Source organism: Narcine bancroftii, chromosome 1 (assembly GCF_036971445.1).
Source record: "Narcine bancroftii isolate sNarBan1 chromosome 1, sNarBan1.hap1, whole genome shotgun sequence".
NCBI lineage: Eukaryota > Metazoa > Chordata > Chondrichthyes > Torpediniformes > Narcinidae > Narcine > Narcine bancroftii.
The window spans coordinates 217,952,491-217,975,003 of NC_091469.1; the positions used below are offsets into that span (position 1 = coordinate 217,952,491).

The 22,513-nt window shown below is 39.8% G+C and overlaps 1 protein-coding gene across 5 annotated transcripts in view; it reads right to left on the reverse strand.

The window, feature by feature from the left end:
- Positions 1–22,513, reverse strand: part of cetn3 (centrin 3) — a 69,384-nt gene that overhangs the window by 11,846 nt on the left and 35,025 nt on the right. For 4 of the 5 annotated variants that reach the window (XM_069890812.1, XM_069890795.1, XM_069890804.1 and 1 more), the window contains exon 5: positions 19,135–20,820. The exons of the other annotated variant lie outside the window; for it this stretch is intronic. In XM_069890812.1, coding sequence (XP_069746913.1) covers positions 20,777–20,820 — 44 coding nt within the window. In that variant the 3' untranslated portion in view covers positions 19,135–20,776. Of the gene's footprint in view, positions 1–19,134; positions 20,821–22,513 lie in introns of those variants that run through there. 5 annotated transcript variants of the gene reach the window in all.

Genomic DNA, 22,513 nt, shown 5'->3' on the forward strand with positions numbered 1-22,513 from the left:
ATGAAATCTTTCACAGGAGTATGTGATGCTCAAGAGCTCCTTTTCAATTTGAGCATATCATGTCTCTGTGTCTGGCATTGAGCGTGATGCTTATGAAATGTGTTGCCAGTCATCATATTTTTGCAGAAGAACTGCACCGAGCCCACTATGTGATGCATCTGACGATATCTTGATTCTCGCTGGGTCATAAAACCTCAGAACTGGTTCCTCTGTGAACAGTTTCTTTAGTTCCCTCCATGACTTTTCGTGGTCATGATCCCACTCCCATTCAATGTTCTTTTCTGTTCGTCTTCTCAATGGAGCAGCCTTTTCTGAGAGGTTGGATATGAATTTACCCATATAGTTGACCATTCCATTAAACCTCTGTACATTCATTTTGCATTGTGGCCTTGGCATGTTCCCAATGGCAGACACCTTTCTGGGATCTGGTCTGATGCCCTCACTGCCAATAATATCTCCTACAAATGTTAGTTCTGTCACTCTGAGCTGGCATTTCTCTCTATTCAGCTTCAAGTTTGCTTTCCTTGTTGCTTCCAGCACTTTCCTTAGTCTCTCATCATGCTCCATTCTCATGGTTCCCCATACTATGATGTCATCTATTGAGGTATCAACTCCGTCCACGTGCTCATAGACCATGTGGATAGTTTTGTGATACATTTCAGGAGCTGAGGGAATTCCAAATGGTCACCTTAGGAATCTGTATCTGTCAAATGGACTATTGAACATGCACAGTCTTGAACTTGGTTCGTCCAATTTTAACTGCCAAAATCCTGATGATGCATCTAACTTGCTGAAAAACATTACATTTGCAAATTGTGACGTGATTTCTTTATGCGTCAGAAGCTTAAAGTGTTCTCTCTTTATTGCTCTGTTTAGATCTCTTGGATCCAGGCAAATTCTAATCTTTCCATTCTTTTTGACCACAATGAGTGAACTCACCCACTCCATTGGCTCATCTATCTTTTGAATCCCCTTCAGTCTTTCCATCCTGTTCAACTCTGCCTTTAGTTGATTTTGAAGTGCAAATGGAACTTTTCTGCATGGATGTATTATCGGTGGCACATGTTTATCCGCTCTGATCTCCTGGAAGGCAGCCTAGACCCTGAAATAGGTCATTGTATTCCTTCATGAGTTCATCATCGACTGCCTCTCCTTTGCTTTTTACCATGTTCATTTTCTCATAGGCTGATAAACCTAGTATGACTTGTACATCCTTTGGTACCATGATGAATGCTAGCATGTGCTCTTTGTCCTTGTGTTTCACTTTGACCATGCATTCTTCTTGCACTGGTATATTGGCACCTGAATATCCTGCCACCTTCACTTTTGTTCTATTCATCTTTGGTCTAGGTCTAATCTTCCTAAAATCAGTCTCTGATATTACATTAATTTGTGCTCCAGTATCCAATTTTACTGAAATGAATATGTCATTCACTTTTAATCTCAACATCCAATGTTTTCTTTCTTGTTTTCAGTCACAATGTCTACATAGAATTCCTCTATCTCCCTTTCATCTATTGCAGGTACCTTGCTTTGTTGCACTTGGTTCCTACAACAATGGATATAATGGTTGCATTTGTGGCACATACAGCATGTGCTGTATTATATGCTGGACACTTTTTTGGCAGGTGTTGTGCACCGCATTGAAGACGTGGCTTTCGATTGTCCCTTTCATTTTTGTTCGCTGGCTACGTCTCTCTTTCCTTTTTGTTAAATGGGTTTATGTCTGTTCTTGCTCACTACATCCACATTGCAACTCGTTTCACTGACCAGCTCTTTTGCCTGCAATTTTAGTTTCTGGAGCTCTACAGAGTGCTATGGCTTTTTCCAGGTCTAGATTTTGCTCTGTTAGCAACCTTTCCCTTCGACTATTATCTGGAATACCACACAGAAGTCTGTCTTTTATCAGCGAATCAGTCAGTCCACCAAATTCATGCATTTTACTTCTGTTTCTCAATTCATTCACATTCTATGAATACCTTCTTCCATTTTCTGGAAATGTAAAAAATCTGTGCCTCTCAAATGTCACATTATGTTTAGGTATGCAGTATGCCTCAAACTGTTCCATTACTTTTTCCAGTTTCATTTTGTCTCTTTCAGCAACAAATGTGAAGTTATTATACAGGGCTTCATGACCCATGACATGTAAGAAAACTGATGCTTTAACTTTATTACTTTTTTCATTAGTTCCAACTGCCACTAAATACTATCCAAAATGCTGTTTAAATCTGTTCCAATTTTCAGCAACATTACCTGTCAACTGAAGTTTCGCTGGTGGATGTAATCTTTCCATTGTTCTCAATGTTAGCTTCTCTTCACTGATCAGTTGCTGACTTTTGATTTTTCCTTTTAAAATATTTCCTTCATCTCACTTCTGACACCATGTTTAATTTTATACGTGGGAGTTCTTAAGACAACACATGGATGAAAGAAAAGGTACTTTACTTTAAAGTTGTTGTAAACAGCACCATGAGCCAGGCCGTGAGGCTGCAGTCCCCATTACAGATCTGCATACTGTGCATCATCCCCCTGCTGGCAGCCAAGTCTAATCAAACAGTAAGGCATTGCTAGTTACATTGCAACCATGATCACTATCATTCCAGGTGGAACCAAAGTAAATAAAGTCTATGAACATGGAAAAGAGCCCCGCCTGGGGCCAAACCAATGACCCCACTCTATCCTGGTAAGGATCCTTCACTACCATGATAGAGAGAGGATTTTATGGATGGTGGCAGTGGGTGCGAAGGCTGGGTGGGGGGTTCCAGTGGAATATGAGGGAGAAGGTTTTATTCTACTCGGACACAAGCGCGACATTATTGAAATGCAGGAAGGAATTTGACCTGGTTAAAAAGAGCCTAAAACAAAAAGGTATGTTTACCCTCCTTCACCTGGCAACTCTAAAGATAGTAAGGGCGGGGTTAGGAAGTTTAAGGATCCAAGGAAGACCATGGACTTTGTAAGAACCCCGCCATCACTTGAAGATTAAATGTAAATGTAAATAAGGTGAAAAGAGGGAAACGAGGAAAGATGGATAGTAAATATTGTAATTGTGAGGAATACGAGGGGGATTTTTTTTTCCATAATGTTAATGTTTAAAGATGAATGCATATTAGAAGTAAGAATGAATACTGGGAGTTCAACGAAAGGGAGGGAGATACAAGTAGTAGATGGGTGCATTAGGCACATCTCAAAATAGTGAGGGGATTGGGATCAATAGCTTGGTTATTGGTGCCGGCGGAGGGTGGGGTGGGGGGAGATAAATTGGGAAGGGGAAAAGAAGAGTGGGGAATATATGGATTGTTTTTTGTTTTGCTATCGAGGTAATTTAATTGATGGTAGTTTCAGTTCTCTGAGGGTGGGGGGGTAAATAAGGACTTTGCATGCTACATGAATGTTAAAAAAAGATTATTATTTGTTTGACGAGTCTATGAAAATTTTTTTAAATATTCAAAAACATGGAAAAGAGGGTAATTTAAATTAATGTTGACACCAAAAGTGTAAGTACATAACACTTAGAGCGAACATGTGAACAGAGGTGAGAGTGCTCATTGTTTTATGGAAAGAGGCTTTGTCTAAAATCTTAAGGTAATTGGAGGTGATTTGAAAAAAAAATGCGACATTCTCAATGTATCACATTTAGAAAATTGCACTTGAAATTGAAATTTGATCCATTTTTTCAGCCCAACAACCTGGAGGAAATTGATTTTGATTCTATTTCTAACCCGTCAGGCCAACCATGGGACTCTTACGGCAATTTCTACAATGGGACAGCATGTGATTATGTCATTCCCTGTAGAACTCTTTTGAATGTGGCATTGCAGCAAAATTTAAACCAGGATCTCCAGGGGGACCCTGCCTTTGAGCTCTCCTGGGACATGTTCTGAATTCTGAAACACCAAACAGGAGGAACCAGCATACAAACAAATTACGCAGCTAAATCCTCACTGCATTGACCTCAAAGTGGCTCTCCACTTTCTCCCCATCATGCAGCTGCAACCCAACCCCATGTTAGATAGCCTTCTGGAAAAGAGAAAAAATACAAAAGACATTTGGGAAAATGAAGAATTCCTCTCTGATTCTGTGAAATGTCCAATGTTTTTAGTTGTTTGGAAAATTAAATCTGATTTATATTCATTGGTTCCATCTAATTTTATGATATGGCCTTCACCCTAAGCAGAGGTCCATTTACCTTTTGGAGGAACTCAAAGAATCAGCATTAAATTAGATGCCTGCTCCATGCGATTACTGCTGTAGGGTGAAGAACAGCCAATGAATTGTTATACTGTTCCTTGCTTTTATGAACATGAACACTGATCTTTGGCAAACTATTCAATGAAAATAATTTATCAGTGAGCATTTAATCTTGCCTCTTCATTATTTTAAGGAATTCTGCAAAATTTCCCTCCCCTTTCCCTCTTAGCTATACAGAACCTTCGTTTTTGAATAACAATGGGGATGGAAGCTGTGAATCCTTCTTGTACACCTCCTCTGAATTTTATAAAGCTACCAAAATAGAAAAAGAAGTAGACTTAATATTCCAAAGGAGCCAAAGAAAGATTTTGTACAATGGTATGTTTCCTTTTGCTGCCCCTGGTCTTATGAATACAAATGAGTAATCTCTCGCTTCTCAGCTGTGCACATTTAGAGGATAATGAATTAAAATATCTTTATTTTTCACAGCAGCTTTCACTTTTATTCTTACTGGTCCTGTCTATTTGTATTAAGTTGCAAAAAGTTTTCAAAAGTAAGTGTTGTTTATCAAATGTGAGGCCCTTCCCCCAATACTGTTATCTGTAGGCAGGAATTTAGTATCTCCAATTGTCCATATTTTATTAACACATTTGGGTTAGGACAACGCATTTAACATTTAACTGCAAGTCACCTGCTGTTGATCAGTTTCCATGTATTTTGATGGTAAATTTCTGCATTGCTTCTATGTTGAATGTTTCTCCTTCAGTTGCTTCCCTCTCATCCATACACACATAGAGGAAACATTACATTTCCAGGTGATTGCTAAATATCAGGATTATTGGATGTTCAAAATTGCTGTCATAATAAACAAGCATAAAAAATTCATCAACTCTCATCCCCCAAACTTGTTGGGATAATTCAATTGGATGCGTTTTTGTTGATGAGTGATGTTGATTTGATATTATGTTAAATTGTCTCTGATTGATTATTATTCTAATTTTGATTGTTAAAGCAAAATTGTGATTTGTGCTTATGAATTTCAGAAACTAAATTGTGATGATCTGAGACAATGTAACAATAGAAATATTTTTTAAAAATAAATTGTTACATTGTTAAATATTAATAGAAATAATAAGAATAGAGACAGAAATATTTTAATAGCATTGAGCACCAAGATATTTGGAGGAGGAGAAATAGTGCCATCAAGTGGTGGAAAAAAATAAAAACTTTTGAACATTTTGAGGTTTGCAATTTATTTAAAAGGAAACCTTTGTGCTCATCCAGCTAATTCCCTAGACGTGTCTGGAGACTGACATAGTAATGATTATTTCTAAAGGAGCCCACCTCACTGACAAAAGGCAAAGGAGGAAAAACCCAACACCCAACCCCAACCAACCAATTTTCCCTTGCAACCGCTGCAATCGTGTCTGCCTGTCCCGCATCGGACTGGTCAGCCACAAACGAGCCTGCAGCTGACGTGGACTTTTTACCCCCTCCATAAATCTTCGTCCGCGAAGCCAAGCCAAAGAAAGAATAATAATAAGTATGAAATTACTCAATTTAAAAGGAAGAACAGCAGGGTACTTTTTTTTTAAAACTGATTGTTGCTGAAATTCAAAGGGATTTGTGTATCCCTGTAGTCTACAGTAGACTGATGAGGCCAACAGGTGGAGAAAAAGATGCCTGATGAGACAGGCAGATGGGAAGTATAGGTGGTGTACTCCACTGAAGGAACTTGAGAGTCTCAGTACTATCCTAATGCCCATTATCCACTTTGTTTAGCCATGGGCAAGAGCTCCCTCGGTATCAAGGATGAGACAGACAGACAGAGTCAGAAAAAAAGAATGTATTGGGTGTCTGATGAGGTAATAATGGGATCCATTAAGAGAAAGGCAACCAGGTTGGGGATTCAGTAAGTGAAATGTATTGGTAGAGGTGGTTGGATGGAATGGGGGTGGGAGGATGGAAAAGACCAAATGTGAATTTGAAAAGGTGGGGAAGATAAAGGGGATGCATTACCTACATTGGAAAATTCAATGTTCATACCAGTGGGATACAGATTTCACAGGTGGAATATGAGATGTGGTTCCTCAAGTTTGTACAAGGCCTCACCCTGACAGTGGAGGACAAGAATGGGAAAGTGAAATGGCATGTGCTCTGCAGATTGGTCACCCATTCTGCCCTTTGTCTTTCTGATGTGGAGGCAGTCACATCAGGCACACCAAATGCACGTGTTATTGGTGGAAGTGAATGTAAATCAGCATCACCGGCAAGGGTTGTTTAGGACCCTAGCTGGAGGTAAGGGAGGAGCTGGAAGAGCAGGTTTTGCCAATCCTGCAATTGCAGGTCAGACATGACAAATGCAAATACAAGGAGGGATGAATGGACAAAGGAGTCCCTGAAATATTGATTCCTGTGGACAGTGAAGAGGGGTGGAATCTCTTTACTGCTGGTGTAAAAGATTTGTGGTTAATTAAGCATTATCTTGTGACATTGTAAAGAATTCTGGGAGTTTTTACATTGTATGTGGCCAACTCTTATTGCTAAAGATTGGAACCTACAGAAAAACTTTTTAACTAAGAGTGAACTCTCTTGTTCAGTTTCTGTTAAAAAAATTTTTTAAATTTACATCTCCCCAGAAGGGCTGTCACATATTTCATTCGTCAAGAGCAATAATTCTACTTCTGTAAGAGACGTTAGCTGTGACAGTATTGAATGAGTAATTGAAGCAAAGAAGTAAATAAAGGTTTTGAGAGCCATCACTAAATGAACTAAGAAATTCTCAGTCCATGAACAAATGTGAAAGCTGTTTCCAATTAGTTAGATGATGTGAAATCCTGCGTAAGCATTGATCTAATTGACTATATGAATTGACCCATTTCTGTACGAATTTTGAGAAAGGGAATCAACAGTATAGGAATATCACTGATATTTCAGAGTGGCCCCTCTCTCCCACCGGTGTTACAATTGAAGTATTAAAACTGTTTGCATTTTAAAACTGATTCTGTGGTTCTCTGCTGTGTTGTTTATTCAGGGATAAGTTTGCAGTGCAGGCAGATTTAAAACATGGAGGGAAGATGTGTTTAAAGAAGATGATTGAGATTAAAAGTGATGACCAGGGGAATATTGTCTCTGTTCTGCATGGAGGAAGGGATGAGAGTAGAACTTTGAGAAATGGAGCAAATGCAGGAGAGGGCTCCATCAACCACAGTGGAGGAGAAGACAAGCCCTCTGTAAAAGGAAGACATTTCAGATATCATGGAATGTATTGCCTCTTGGAAAAACTGGGAGAAAAGAGGAAGGCATCCTCTCAAAAGTGAGACCCCACCTGGAGTATTGCGTCCAGTTCTGGTCTCCAATTTTGAGGAAGGACATACAAGCTATAGAGGGTGTGCAGCGCAGATTTACAAGGTTAGTTCCAGAGATGGCGGGGTTGACATATGCTGAAAGGCTAGAAAAACTGGACTTGTATCCGATGGAGTTTAGAAGGATGAGGGGGGACATGATTGAGGTATACAAAATTATCAGGGGGATAGACAGGGTGAAGTCGGATTACTTGTTCCCAATTATGGGGGAGACGAGGACTAGAGGGCATAGTTTAAGAATACAGGGTAGGCCCTTTAGGACGGAGATGAGAAAACACTTTTTTACCCAGAGAAGTGTGAATCTGTGGAATGCTCTGCCACAGAGGGTGGTAGGGGCAGATTCGCTGATTATGTTCAAAAGAGAGTTAGATAAGACTCTAGTGGGCAAAAGAGTTAAGGGTTATGGGGATAAGGCTGGAAAGGGGTACTGATGGTAGTGATCAGCCATGATCTGTAAAATGGCGGTGCTGGCTCGACGGGCCGAAGGGCCTACTCCAGCTCATATTGTCTATTGTCTATTGAGTAGAGAGTAATCTTTAGCAAATGTAACATTACAGTCAAAATGCCCTCCAGAACAAAATCATATAACCATATAACCACTTACAGCACAGAACAAGCCAGTTCGGCCCTACTTGTCCATGCCGTAGCATATCCCCACCCTCCTAGTCCCACCGACCAGCACCCGGTTCATACCCCTCTAGTCCCCTCCCATCCATGTAACGATCCAGTCTTTCCTTAAATGTAACCAATGATCCCGCCTCAACCACATCTGCCGGAAGCTCATTCCACTTCCCCACCACCCTCTGCGTAAAGAAATTTCCCCTCATGTTCCCCTTATAATTTTCCCCCTTCAATCAAACCATGTCCTCTAGTTTGAATCTCCCCCTTTCTTAATTGAAAAAGCCTATCCACATTTACTCTGTCTGTCCCTTTTAAAATCTTAAACACCTCTATCAAGTCCCCTCTCAATCTTCTACGCTCCAGAGAAAAAAGCCCCAGTCTGCACAACCTTTCCCTGTAACTCAGGCCCTGAAATCCTGTCAACATTCTCGTGAAGTAAATAAAGTCAATGTACTGACCCCTAAATATAGCAGATGTGCGAATGATTTATATGGAATCTCAAGGGCAATATACTAACTAAAGGAACCAGAATCAAAGCCACACAATGTTTTAAAGAAACTGGAATAACTATTATCTCTCAAGGTAACATCAAGAACATATCTAGAACATAAAAAGCCAAAGATCACAAAAGAGAGATACAAAAATGGCAATCAGTGCTGGACTGTGATAATGGGAACCAAAGGGATGAAGTGAAGGACAGAGGAAGCAAAGGGGATCTGGTGGGAGAAGTTGAATTTTCCAATTTCAGGTAAGCCTTGACCATGTTCCCCTTACATTTTTCAATTCACTTCCAATTATCTCACCCTACCATCTTTTTTCCTCTTACCCACATCCATTTTTATTCCCCTCCTGGTTCCATTCACTTTGATTCCAACATTTCAATTGCCATATTCCCATCCACACTTCTGGTTCCCATACTATCTTCTTTAACTAGCATTCCAAACTGGAGGTTCATTATTGCAACATTATCCTTCATCAGCTTCAACTTCCTCTGGCTCATCTTGCTCCAATCAGCCCCTGCTCCACCCCTTTGTCTGTACTTGTCTGACTCCCAATTCTAATTTACTCCTCACCTCTCCCCAACAAATGCTTCCATCTGTCTACCATCCTTCATTTCACAAAGGATTCCAGCCATTATTTTTCTCTCGCTGATGCTACTCAACCAGCTGAATTCCTCCAGACTTTTTTTGATACTTCACCCCATCCTAGTTCATCAACCTCCACTGTCCCCTATCTCACCTTCCAACTTTAAATGGCTATCTCCCTTCTCAAGATCCCTTTGTCATATAAAGGTACACCACATTGTTACGAGCTCAGAGGACCCCAAAACCCAGCAGCAATAGATATTCATCAAGACAAATGGTTGCTTAAACAAAAGTTGCTTTTAATTATCTTTAAACATGAAAATAGAATCAAACTTTAACATATTAGTAACTTACTTAACCCCCTACTAATTCTAACCCCACGTGTATGTAATGTGTGTGTAAGTTCAGAAACGTTCCTTGATTCACAGTTCAATCTCACTTCTCATTCCTCTAACTTCACTGGTTGCAGGCAATTCTTATACTATGCACAGAATTTAACATTTATAAAGTTCACCAATCTTTGGTGCTTGAAAGGTAAATGGTTACCACTCAAGATTTTTGTCGGTTTTCAGAGAGAGATTTATTGTTTCAGGACATCCACAACTGATGTATTTCCATCAGTCACCTCAGTGTCTTGCTGACGAAACTTGGTCCTTTCAGGGTTCTCCAGATGATAACCTCTTTCTTTCAGGTCACCACAAAGTTCATTTTTGTTTCACTTATTTCAAGTGAAACATTAGACAGCCAGTCCTCTCCTCTTGCATGAACCACAAAGACTTTGACTAGGCCATCTTCCAAACTGGGGCTTCTTGCCAGCTTGTCCTGTTTCAGTTCCAGCTGCTCTTGCTGGCTGTAGCACTATACAAGTGATCTGTGTGTGTGTGTGTGTGTGTGTGTGTGTGTGTGTGTGTGTGTGTGTGTGTGTGTGTGTGTGTGTCTCTCTCTCTCTCTGAGAGAAAGCCTGTTAGACTCTCTCTGCTTGCAAAACCACATGACCCTCTTACAACAGCAAGTTCTCCTTCTGACAATAGCGGCTTCAGCCTGCTCTTTCATCTGTTGCCTTTGGTAAACAACAATCCATTAGTTAAGTCTCTTGAGCACTCTTCAAAGCTCTTGCAAGAGCTGAAAGAAGCCACTATGTCTAGCATTAGCAGAGCTCCAGTATTTCAAATAAGATCTGTTTTAAAGTGTTTGCATGTGACCTACTCTAACAACCATTTCCCAGTTCATCTCCCAAATACATATCTATATTCTCTATATATTCTGTCACACCTTCCCCTCTCGAGTTAAAATTCAGTTATAGCTAAACAGACTTTAAATTCACTAAAGAGATAATAGCGCACAATATATAACATGTTATAATAAAATAACAATGTTGACAGTATTTTTATCCATGATCAATTTTAACATCTTGACAAACAATCTGCTATCACATTATTTGCACCTCTAATATGATTAATTTGCAGATTATATTGTTGTAATATTAAACTCCAGTTTAACAATCTTCTGTTTTTATTCAAAAACACCAGAGGATTGTGGTCAGTAAATATCACAATTGGTTCATGAGAGGTAATAAGATATACATCAGAATTCTGCACAGCAAATATGATAGACAACAGTGCTTTTCCAACAATGGAACATTGAATTTTTTTGAAAAGAAGGCAAATGGATGGTCAATTTCATTATGTTTTAGCAATGAAACTGCACCTGTGCTCCCTCAGTGGCATCCACAGCTAAAGAAAATGGTTTGTCAAAATCAGATTTTAACACACAGCATCTCCTTTAAATTTTCTAAAACTGTCTGACAAACTTTAATCAACTCAAATTTCTCCCCTTTCTTTAAAAGGTAGGTTAAAGGAAGAGCAACCTCAGCAAAATGTTTGCAACATTTCCTATAATATCCTGTCATTCCTAAAAACATTCTCGCTGCTTTCTTGCCATTTGGAATAGGAAACTCAGAAATTGCATTCACCTTAGCTTGAATAGGTGCAACTTTGCCATGACCAACTTCATGACCCAAGTATGTTATAGTGGCCTTTGCAAATTGACGTTTTGCTAAATTAACAGTTAACTTTGCTTTGGATAATCTTGCAAACAATTTGTCCAATTCCCTTAATGTTCTTCCCATGTGTCACATTTTGTGACCAAGTCATCAATACAAGCATCTGTATGTGTAAATCCTTTGATTACCGAATTAATCATCCTTTGGAATGTTGCAAGGGCATTTTTTGTGCCAAAAGATAACACATTATACTCATATAAACCGGATGGAGTTACAAAACCAGAAATATTCTTTCCTCTTCAGTTAAAGGCACACACCAGTAACCCTTCAACAAATCCAACTTAGTAAGAAATAGAGCTTTTCCAATCTTATCAATAGTTATCTATTCTTGGAATAGGATAAGCATCTGTTTTAGTTACTGAATTAACCTTCCTATAATCTGTACAGAACCTAACAGTTCCATCTGGTTTCAGTACCAGAATACAAGAACTTCCATCTGAGTTTGGAGGTCTAATAATATCATTTCTCAACATATATTCCACCTCCTGATCCATGATTTTACTTTTCTGAATGTTTATCCTATATGGGTGTTGCTTTATGGAACTTGCTTCTCCTACATCCACATCATGCTAAATCACTGATGTCCTTTTTAGAACAACAGGGAACAAATTTGTATATTTCAAAATCAATTCTTTCAACTGCATCTAAACTTGTGACTTAAGATGGCCTAATTTTTCCTCCAAATTTTCCAAAATTGGTGAGTTAGACAGGCACACAGGAACCATGGTTTCTTTAAGGTTACCCTCATAAGATTCTGTTTCCATAATCTTATGATCCATAACATCCTCAATCCTGTCAACAGCTAACACCTCAGATACAGATTGTTCTCCACTACCCTTATCCTCATAATAAGGTTTCAACATATTTATGTGACAAACCTGATTTTATTCCTTCGATCTGGAGTGTTAACAACATAATTAACATCATTCAGTTTTGATTTAACTACGTACGGTCCAGAAAATCTAGCTCTCAAAGGATTGTCATGGTTGGAAACAAAATCAAAACTTTACTTCCTGTCTTAAAATTCCTCACTTGAACTTTCCTGTCAAATAAACTCTTCATTTTAGGCTGAGCCATTTCTAAATTCACTTGAGCCAAAGTCCACATTTTTTGTAACCTATCTTTAAATTTAGAAACATAATCCAGCAAGTCCAACTACACATCCTCATTAACCCACTCTTCTTTTATCAACATTAAAGGTCCTCTAACCTGATATCCAAACACAATTTCAAAAGGGCTGAAACCTAATGACTCCTGCACAGGCTCCCTTGCTGCAAATAACAATAAATGAATACCTTCGTCCCAATCTTTCCCATTCTCCAGACAATAAATCCTCATCATATTTTTAAGAATAGAATGAAATCTTTACAAAGGTCCCCGAGTTCCAGGATGGTATGCAGATGAAGTGGTCTGTTTTATTCCCAACTCATAAGTCAACTGCTGAAACCCAGACATAAAGTTAGATTGTTGATCACTCTGGATCTCTTTAAGTAATCCAAAAACTGTGAAAAATCTTTCCAGAGCATTTACCATTTTGGCTTTAATATTCCTTAATGGTCTAGCCTCTGGAAATCCTGACACTGTACATACGTTAATAAGTACTGATTCCCAGACTTACACAATCCACAATAACCCTAGTGAAAGGTTCCCCAACAACAGGAAGAGGTTGCAATGTAGCCACCACTGGAGGACCCTGGTTAGGTTTCCCCATAATCTGACAAAAGTGACATGTCTGGCACCAATTTACAACATCCTTCCTCAAACCAGGCCAGAAAAATTGTCTCAAAATCTTATTCATGGTTTTCTTTACACCAAGATGACCACCCAAAGGAGTACTGCGGGCTAGATTTAAAATTTCATTCTGGTAAATTCTAGAATCAGCCCACCCCACCCCCAAATTTTTATTAGCAGGAAGATCAAGAGGTCTCCATTTTCTCATCAACAATTCACTCTTCAAGTAATATCCACAAGCCATTTCTTTAATCTCCTGTTCAGTTACTACTATGTCCATTAAGACAACAAGATTTGTATTTGCTTTCTGTTGTTGAATTAACTCTTTCCTTGACAAAGAGAAATCCTTACTCTCACAATGACCCTGTTCTTTCAAAACTATTTCAGAAGTACTGGGCACATCTATATCAACTCAACCTTCCTCAGCTCTCATCATTTTCTTAGTTACAGACCTTGTCACAGCACATGCAGGATATATCTCACAATCCTCTTCAACCTCATCCTTACCAGGCCTATTTGTTAATCTCAAAACTGACCCAACTTTATCCTCTGCCAAATAATTCCATAATAAAAATGAGACCCTGCATGGGTAACTTTGTAATTACTCCAACTACAACAGGTCCTTTAACTAATTCTGAATTTAGCATAATATTGTGTAGAGATATTGATTCTACCTCGACTCCAACACCTTTAATCAAAGTTGTCTCCCCTGTGCCAGTCCTTTGATCCAGAGTTAAAATACTTTCCAACAACAATGACTGAGCAGCCCCAGTATCTCTAAGAATTTTAACTGGAACTATGATTCTCCCTCCTTTACTCAAACAAAGCCCTCTGTCAGAAAAGGTTTGAAAACATCCATGACACCCTTATCAGGTTTGGAACATCTGCTCTCCTTAAATTCAACTGTTTGAATACATGCTTCTGGTAAAACCTCCTTTTCTCATCTCTTTTTCAATACTAGACAATTCACAATCACATGACCAAGTTTCTTTAAAAAATGACACACAAATCCATAAGTTCTGTCCTTTTCCACCTTACCTTCATCTTTTCTCTTAATATTCTCTCCAGACTTGATTTCAGGTTTACTACTCTGCTCCACACTAACCTTCTGAACAGGCTAATTAATCTGTTCCACATTAACTTTCTGAAAATGCCTATTATTCTGAGATGTATTTTTGTGAATTAGGGCAAATTCATCTGCTAATCTCGCCGTTTGTCGCCACATTTCTCTCATTCAGGTATAATTTAATCACTTTTGGAACACACCTTTTAATTTCCTCAATTAACATCAATTCTCTCAAAATCATTATTTATTCCTTTTGAGGCACACCAATGGCCAAAACATACAGATCTTTTCAGAGCAAAATCCATATAAGATTGATTCCATATTTTCACCAAACTCCTATATTTTTGACTATATGCTTCTGGAACCAACTCAAAAGCTTTCAATACTGCTTGTTTAACAGTATCATTATTTGCCACTCGCTCTGTAGTCAAGCTAGAGGATGCAATTTGTGCTTTTCCCTTCAATACACTTTGGAGCATAAGAGACCATTTTTCTTTTGGCCATCTTGAGCTCTCAGCAACCTTTTCAAAAATTGTATCTATATCCCCCTCATCAAAAGGAGGAACTATATTTACCTCTCTACTAGCCAAAAAACACTCCCCAGGAGTTACAGCCTCAATTCTCTTATCTCCTCCATCTCAATTCTCCAATTGAAACCGACTGTCCCTTTCAATCTTTTCCAAGTCATATTTTCTTTCTTTCATCATCTTCCGTCTGTTTTTCAGTCCCTCAAACAAATATTTCCTCCATCTTTCAGCTTCTGCCTCATATATCCTCTGTTTTGCAGCCTCTTCTTTGTTTTTCAGGTTGGTCAGCCTCCAACACCCTCCATGTCTCCAATTCTAATTGTATTTCAAAAGATTTATCCTCTGGAAAATTATCTAAGTCTTTCTCAACAAATTTTCCTTCACCTATATATTTAACTATAATCCTCTGTATTATTATTTTTCTCATCCAATGCTTAACTTCAGTCAGTTTTAATGCCTTAGTAATAACCATCAGTTCCTCTTTTCTCTTGCTCTGCAGGTGATAGTTGTGACAAAGATTTATCAACATCCATTGCTGTTGTTTTTCCACGCACAAGCTTTAAATTAGCTTGGGAAAAAAAAACATTAACTAATAAATCACAAAAACTTGAATTTTCAAATTAAACGGACGAGTCCCCGTAAAGACGAGTTCCCTCCTCTTGCATGAACCACAAGGACTTTGACTAGGCCATCTTCCAAACTGGGGCTTCTTGCCAGCTTGTCTTGTTCCAGTTCCAGCTGCTCTTGCTGGCTGTTGCACTATACAACTGATCTGTGTGTGTGTGTGTGTGTGTGTGTGTGTGTGTGTGTGTGTGTGTGTGTGTGTGTGTGTGTGTGTGTGCATGTCTCTCTCTGAGAGAAAGCCTGTTAGACTCTCTCTGGTTGCAAAACCACATGACCCTCTTACAACAGCAAGTTCTCCTTCTGACAATAGTGGCTCCAGCCTGCCTTTGGTAAACAACAATCCATTAGTTAAGTCTCTTGAGCACTCTTCAAAGCTCTTTCAAAAGCTGAAAGCCACTATGTCTAGCATTAGCAGAGCTTCAGTATTTCAAATAAGATCTAAAGTATATAGATAAGTTTTAAAGTGTTTGCATGTGTCCTACTCTAACAAACTTTTCCAAATTTATCTCCCAAAAACATGTCTATATACTCTGTCACAACATGTAATATTATATAAAATTAGTGCTGCCCAGCACCCATTATAGTAAGGAACAAAAAGCAGGAGTCCCTTCTGTCACTGAGTGGCTGTGGATTCGGCCGCCAGAGCTCCCCACAGCCTCTACAGTTGCACTGACCTGTTCAATCCACTGGAAGTGCAAGATCCAGTTCCAAACTCTGAACAGTCTTCACGAAGGGTTTCCACCTAAAACATTGACAACTCCTTCCCCTTTTCCACACCTGCTGCTTAATCTTGATTAAACCTGCTTGATGAAGGAGAGGCAACTGATCTACGAACTGAAGATGGGTAAAACACAGGATTCTGTGGACATTGTGGTTAAGTGAGAAAAAAAGCACAAATGCTGGAGAAACTAAGTAGATCAAACAATGCCTCTATGTAGCAGAGGTAAAGATATTCCCCCCCCCTCCCCCCTTCTGTCCAGGCATCTCTTATGTTCCCCCACACCTTGAAAAATAATCAGGCAAGAACCCCCCCAACTCTTCCTCTGCTACATCAACGACTACATCAAGGTGGCCACATGCAACCGCGATGTGCTCATCAGTTTCGCGGCCAATTTCCACCCGGACCTCAAACTCACCTGGTCCATCATTGATCACACACTCCCTTTTCTGGATCTCTCTATCTCAATCTCGGGAGACAGTTGCTCCACTGACTTTTATTACAAACCCTTCAACTCCCACAACTACACGTCCTCACACCCTGCCCCTGCAAGGACTCCATCCCCTTCTCTCAATTTCTTCGTCTCTGCCACATCTTCTCCCAAGATGCGGTCTTCCAGTCCAGAGCCTCTGAAATGCCTGACTCCACCACTATTAACTCAGTCCTCACCTGTACCTCTTCCATTTCCCACTCATCTGCCCGAGCCCCCCACCCCTAGAAACAATAAACACAGAATACCCCTCGTCCTCACCTACAATACCACCAGCCTTTGCATCCAAGAAACTATCCAATCGAATTTCCGGTACTTACTATAGGACCCCACCACCAGACACATTTTTCTTCCTCCCCTCTCACCCTTCCATGGGGACCACTCCCTCCATGACTTCCTTGTGCACCCACTGCCCCCCCCCCCCCAGCACCTTCCAGTGTGGTTGTAGTAGGTGTAATACCTGCGCACACATCTCCTCCCTCCAGCAGAGGTCCCAAACAGACCTTTCAGGTGAAGCAACACTTCACTGGTATTTCCAACTCATTTACTGCATCCGGTGCACCTTCTGTGGCCTTCTCTACATCGGAGAGACCGGTCACAGATTATATCGCTTTGCCCAACACCTCCTCATTCCAGTTCCTACTTTCTTTCTCTCTCCTCCTAGCCTAGACTTCTTCCCCCACTTTTGTTCAGACATCTCTCATGTTCCAACACACCTTGATGAAGGGCTCAAGCCTGAAATGGTGATGTTGTGGCAGTGCACATCCTCATGGCGAACCAGCCCCGCTTGTATCGCCACATGACGGGGCAGCCATGGGGAAATGGCCGTCAGAGATTTCTGTCGGACTCCAGCATCCCTTCCAGCGCGCACCCTGGGCAGCGATTACGATGTCACAATGCACCAGGTGACTGAGCTCATGCTGCCCTTATAGGAACGTGCTGAATCTGAATAAAAAGTGGTTAATGTCCCTCAACTTGGTGGCTGTGTTTCTCCCACTGCTCACATCCCCAGTTTAATCTTGACCTGAAATCTTGTTTATTTGCCCTTGAGGATGACGTTCACACAAATTGCTGGGCCCCGATAGAAATGCCCATCATAATTGGTACATTGTTCCATGTTTTGAAAAAGTTGGTGAACTTTTAAACCAGAGCTAGGATAGATGGGGATTAAAAAGAGAGAAATACAAAATATAGCTAATATTTAGTTGCCATACTGCAATAAAAATAGTGAAACCATACGCGGACCACTTTTGGATGAGCAGGGAGTTCTTTCCAGCTTCCTTGGAACATGAGGCATATATGGTTATTTTGTGGCGACGCATATCCTCATGGCGAACTGAGCAGCCATGGGGAAATGGCGTCGTCAGAGGTTTCTCTCGGACTCCAGCATCCCTTCCAGCGCACACCCTGGGCAGCGATTATGATGTCACAATGCACCAGGTGACTGAGCTCATACTGACCTTAAAGGGCATGCTGAATTTGAATAAAAAGTCATTAACGACCCTCAACTTGGTGGCTGTGTTTCTCCCACTGCTCACACTGTCACAATGTTTCTTGACCTTTGCTAAATAAAGGCACTGTTTGACCTGCTGAGTTTCTCCAGCATTTGTCTGTTTTACCAACTGAAGATGGCTGGGGTAGGGCCAAATTTTAGAAGTTCCTTGGGTCAATGTCATGGGGCTGAAGTGAATGACCTCCAAACTTTATTTTTTTTAAGCTAATGCAAATCAAGCCACTGGATTGTTTACCTTCATGTTTACTGAAGCTAATTTCAAGATTCCTTTATTTTCATGTAATAGTACAGAACATGTAATATTACACAAAATTGCTTTCACCTGCTGCAAGGCAGATTTGCCATTAGTGTTGCCTGATATCCCTAACACAAATAAAGAATGCCATTTTGCCATTCAGTGCAACTGCTGTCAAGGACAGTCTTCGCCTCAAAAATTGAAGGTCAAGATGGATCAGCCTTTTGCCCATTACAAGCAATAGACCGCAAATTATAATTATTGAGCATTCTCGTTTGCACTCAATTGCCAGTATCTTCCCCAATACTGGCTCTTTTCATTAGTTATTTTGTAATCCACCACCATTCATAATTTGGTGCAGAATAGCTAAACATTGATGTGATCAGGTGAATCATTTGCTATCAAAAAATCCTTCCAATGATTAGGATAGATGTTATGCTGATTTGCAACTTCACACAATCATGCTTTTCAACCAACATCCAAGACTTCATCAGAACCTGTTTTCCTTCCCCATGTGGCAGTGGCATAGTGATAAGATTGGAAAGGAGTGACCCCAACAAGTTTTGAATGGACTTTCGACCTGATTAAAATTTACATAATCAAACACAATAAAATTCAAGGACTTCAGTAGAATGAAACACTACAAGCCAAGGATGTTAGGCTATAAGCAAGACAGCCCCTTAACATCCACAAAGCATGGTAATCATTTGCCAAGCATGCTGCTTTTCACTTTGGCAAATTTTCATTTGCAAATTTTCTGCTCATTCTACAGAAAATCTGTCATGGATTCAGTTTAAAAAGGAGTTTTGTATCTTAAAAAGGCAGATCCTATCATTTCACCAACATCATTTAAAAATAATCCAATAATGTATTCACAAGATGTAAATGAATGGGTGAGTTGTATAATTCAGTCTAAAAGCTGTACAAAAGTTTATTACATATCAGCACTGAATTTACAGCCATTTACATTCATAACCATGGCTGGGTGGCTTATGTATATTACTGTACTACAGGTACACAATCCTTTATCCCAGGGGATCCCAACCTGGGGTACATTTGCACTTTTCAGGGGGTACATTGGGTCTGAGAGAATAACCACTACTATACAATACATGGTATCGTAATCTGCAGTCAGATTGCACAATGTCGTGTTTTTTTTAATCCTTAATTTTTAGGGGTACACGGGAACCTATAAAAATGCCCAAGGGGTACAGAGGAACAAAAAGGTTGGGAACCCCTGCTTTATCCAGACATCTAAAATCCGGAAAGCTCCAAAATCCGGCAAGTGGGGAGAAAGACGGCAGCACGAGTCGGGTGGGGGAGGGGGAAAGACTGGCAGCGCAAGTCAGGCAGGCAGAGGGGTGGGGGAGATGGGCAGGTGGGGGGTGGGGGTGGGGGAAGACGGCAGCATGACTGGAAGGTGTATAATTTGGGTGGTCTTAAATCTGCCTTACCGAAATTCGGAACACACAGTCCCCCAAGGGTTCCAGATAAAGGATTGTGTACCTGTAATAGCAGGCAATGCTAAAACACACCAAGACTTAAATGTTCGAAGCCCATAACTTCTGTTTTGAAAATTTTGGACAGCAAATGCACACCAACACCAAGCAGCTCTCTTGTTCGATTTTGTACATGATTTTACTGCATCTCCAGGTTAGGATCTGGCATTTTCCAAACTGTTTTGCAGAACAGCTTTCACTTTACCTACCAATGGGTAGTAGCTTATTGTCAGCTTCAAGGGCTAGACCAATGTAAAAGAACATTTTAATTAAGTATTATGCATCCTGATATCCATGTACCATCACATAATTTTTGCCTTGAATTTTTCCAACTACAAATCTGCTTGCATGATGAAAGAGGAGTTAAATGTCCTTTCATATCTGAACCAATACTGCCATTCAAGTGGTCACAGTTTGGTTCTTAATTGCCATTAATTTGTTATTTTCCTCTCCAAATTAAATTGATGGATTTATTATCATGTACACAAATGTACATTTCTTTTCTTTTGTGAGCCACTACTTGGCCAGCACCCTACCAAGAGAATAGACGCAAAAGAAAGTCCCTTCAGAGACTGTGTTCCTGAATCCTGCCACGAGGCATATCATTGAATAAGAGTTTAAAAAAATATTTTGCAAGCCAGGCATAGGTTTTCACAAAGACAATATTTGCCACACAACAGAATGCATAATTTTAAACAAACTTCCCTTACTTTGAGAAAACAAAATTAAAAATGAAATAAAACTTTTGAACAGGAATTATAATTTTTATTAAAAGAAACACAATGTATCAAAATGTAACATGTTCATGCAATTACCAAGAAGTGACATAAAAAGTTGCTTGTTTTGACCTAAATAATTTATAAATACAAACTGCCAACAAATATACAAAACAATTTCAGAGATTTGTCAATTAGAATCAAAATTCAATACAAATGTTTTTATAAAAAAAAATCAAAGATGCTGAATGTGCTTTTTTCCCCATTTGGCCAGATGTGGATTGAAAAAACTCCAAACTTCAAAGTTCTGCAGGCCTTTTTCCCATAAAAATATTAGATGTCTCCAGTCATAATAGCAATGAATTCTTCCTGGTTTACTAAAAACAGAAAGTATTTTTGAATAATATTGCAACAAAAATTATTTAAACTTGAAAGCAACATTTAAATACCAATCTAGTCACTTCATGGACCATGTTGACATTCATAAGATTATAAATTGTTGTTTAATTTGTTCCGTTTGAATTTTGTCATATATTTGCTCAGATTCCAAGCAGCCAAAATGATTATCCAGAATAGAATGGATTAGGGCATCAGCAGAAAAGTTTACCTACCTCATGACCTTATTTTAAGAGTTTTTTTTAACCACTAAACATCCAAATTACATGCCATTCGACACAATCAAAAAGATGCAAATGCTCTGAACATTATACATACAAATACACAACAGACCTCATTAGATTGGATGTCGTCTCCGAAAATTTCAAGAAAAAAAAACATTCATGATCATTGTAGAATCAGAAGTAATATGAAAAACATGAAGAAGATACAAAATAAAGGCAAATTACAAATTAGTTAATATATAAACTACCAATACATTTAACATCCTGTACTTTCAGATATTAAATAGATTTAAAAACAATCTGAGTGACATTTCTAGTTGCCAAAAGGATAAGACATCAAAATGGCTAAACAGAAAAGCTAACCAGACTATCTCAGTAATCGGTCTGGGCAGCACGTTTAGTGTATCAAGTTGGGCATATCTGTGTTCAAGTCTGCTGCTGTATGTAAGGAGTATGCATGTTCTCCCTGTGACCCTCCCTCCCCCCCCCCCCCCCCACCCCAGCAAATCAGTTTTCCTCCACCTTACAAGGATAGGTAGTGGAGACAGCAACTAGGGCAGTGGAATGCTCCAAGGGCAGGAGGTGGGAAATCTGGATCAGCACAATTGTCCCTGATGACTATACCTGCAGGAGGTATATCCAGCTGCAGCTCTTTACAGACCGATTTAGGGAACTGAAGCTGGATGGACTCTGGGCTTATTCCAGAGGCAGATGCAGTGATAGAAAAGAGCTTTAGGGAGACATCACTTCCCCACCCCCCAAAGGCAAGAGGCAGGTAGCTGGGTGACTGTAAGGATAGGGAAGGGGAAGAGGGATAACAGCAGACAAAATGGGAAAGTGTTTAGTTAGAGAATGGCTAATTATGATGGGATAAGGCAGGAACTAGGGAGAGTAAACTGGGAGCAAAAGGTCATGGGAGAAAGCACAGAAGTAATGTAGAGGAGTTTACAGACGACTGGCGTAAGGTTCTGGATTGGTTTGTCCCACTGACACATTGAAAGGATGGTAAAGAACAGTGGTTGACAAAACAGGTGAGGCAGCTAGTTAAGAAGGAAGGAAACATACATTAGATATAGGAAGCAGGGAACAGGAAGGGCTCACGAGAAATACATTGTAGCCAGGAAGGAACTTAAGAAAGGACTTGGGAGAGCGTGAATGAAACATGAGAAGGCCTTGCCAAGTTGGATTCTATGTATATGTGAAGAACAGAGGGTGACAAGAATGAAGGCAGAGCCACTAAAGGATAAAGGAGGCAACATGTTCCTGGAGGCAGAGGAGGTTGGGAAGGTCCTAAATGAATACTTTGCTTCAGTATTTGCCAGAGAAAAAAAAACTTGGGTCAAGGTGAGATCAGAATAGAACAAGCTTGTGTGCTGGACCACAATGAGATTAGGAAAGAGGAAATGCTGGATCTTCTTAAAAACATTAAGATTGAAAAGACTCTGGAACC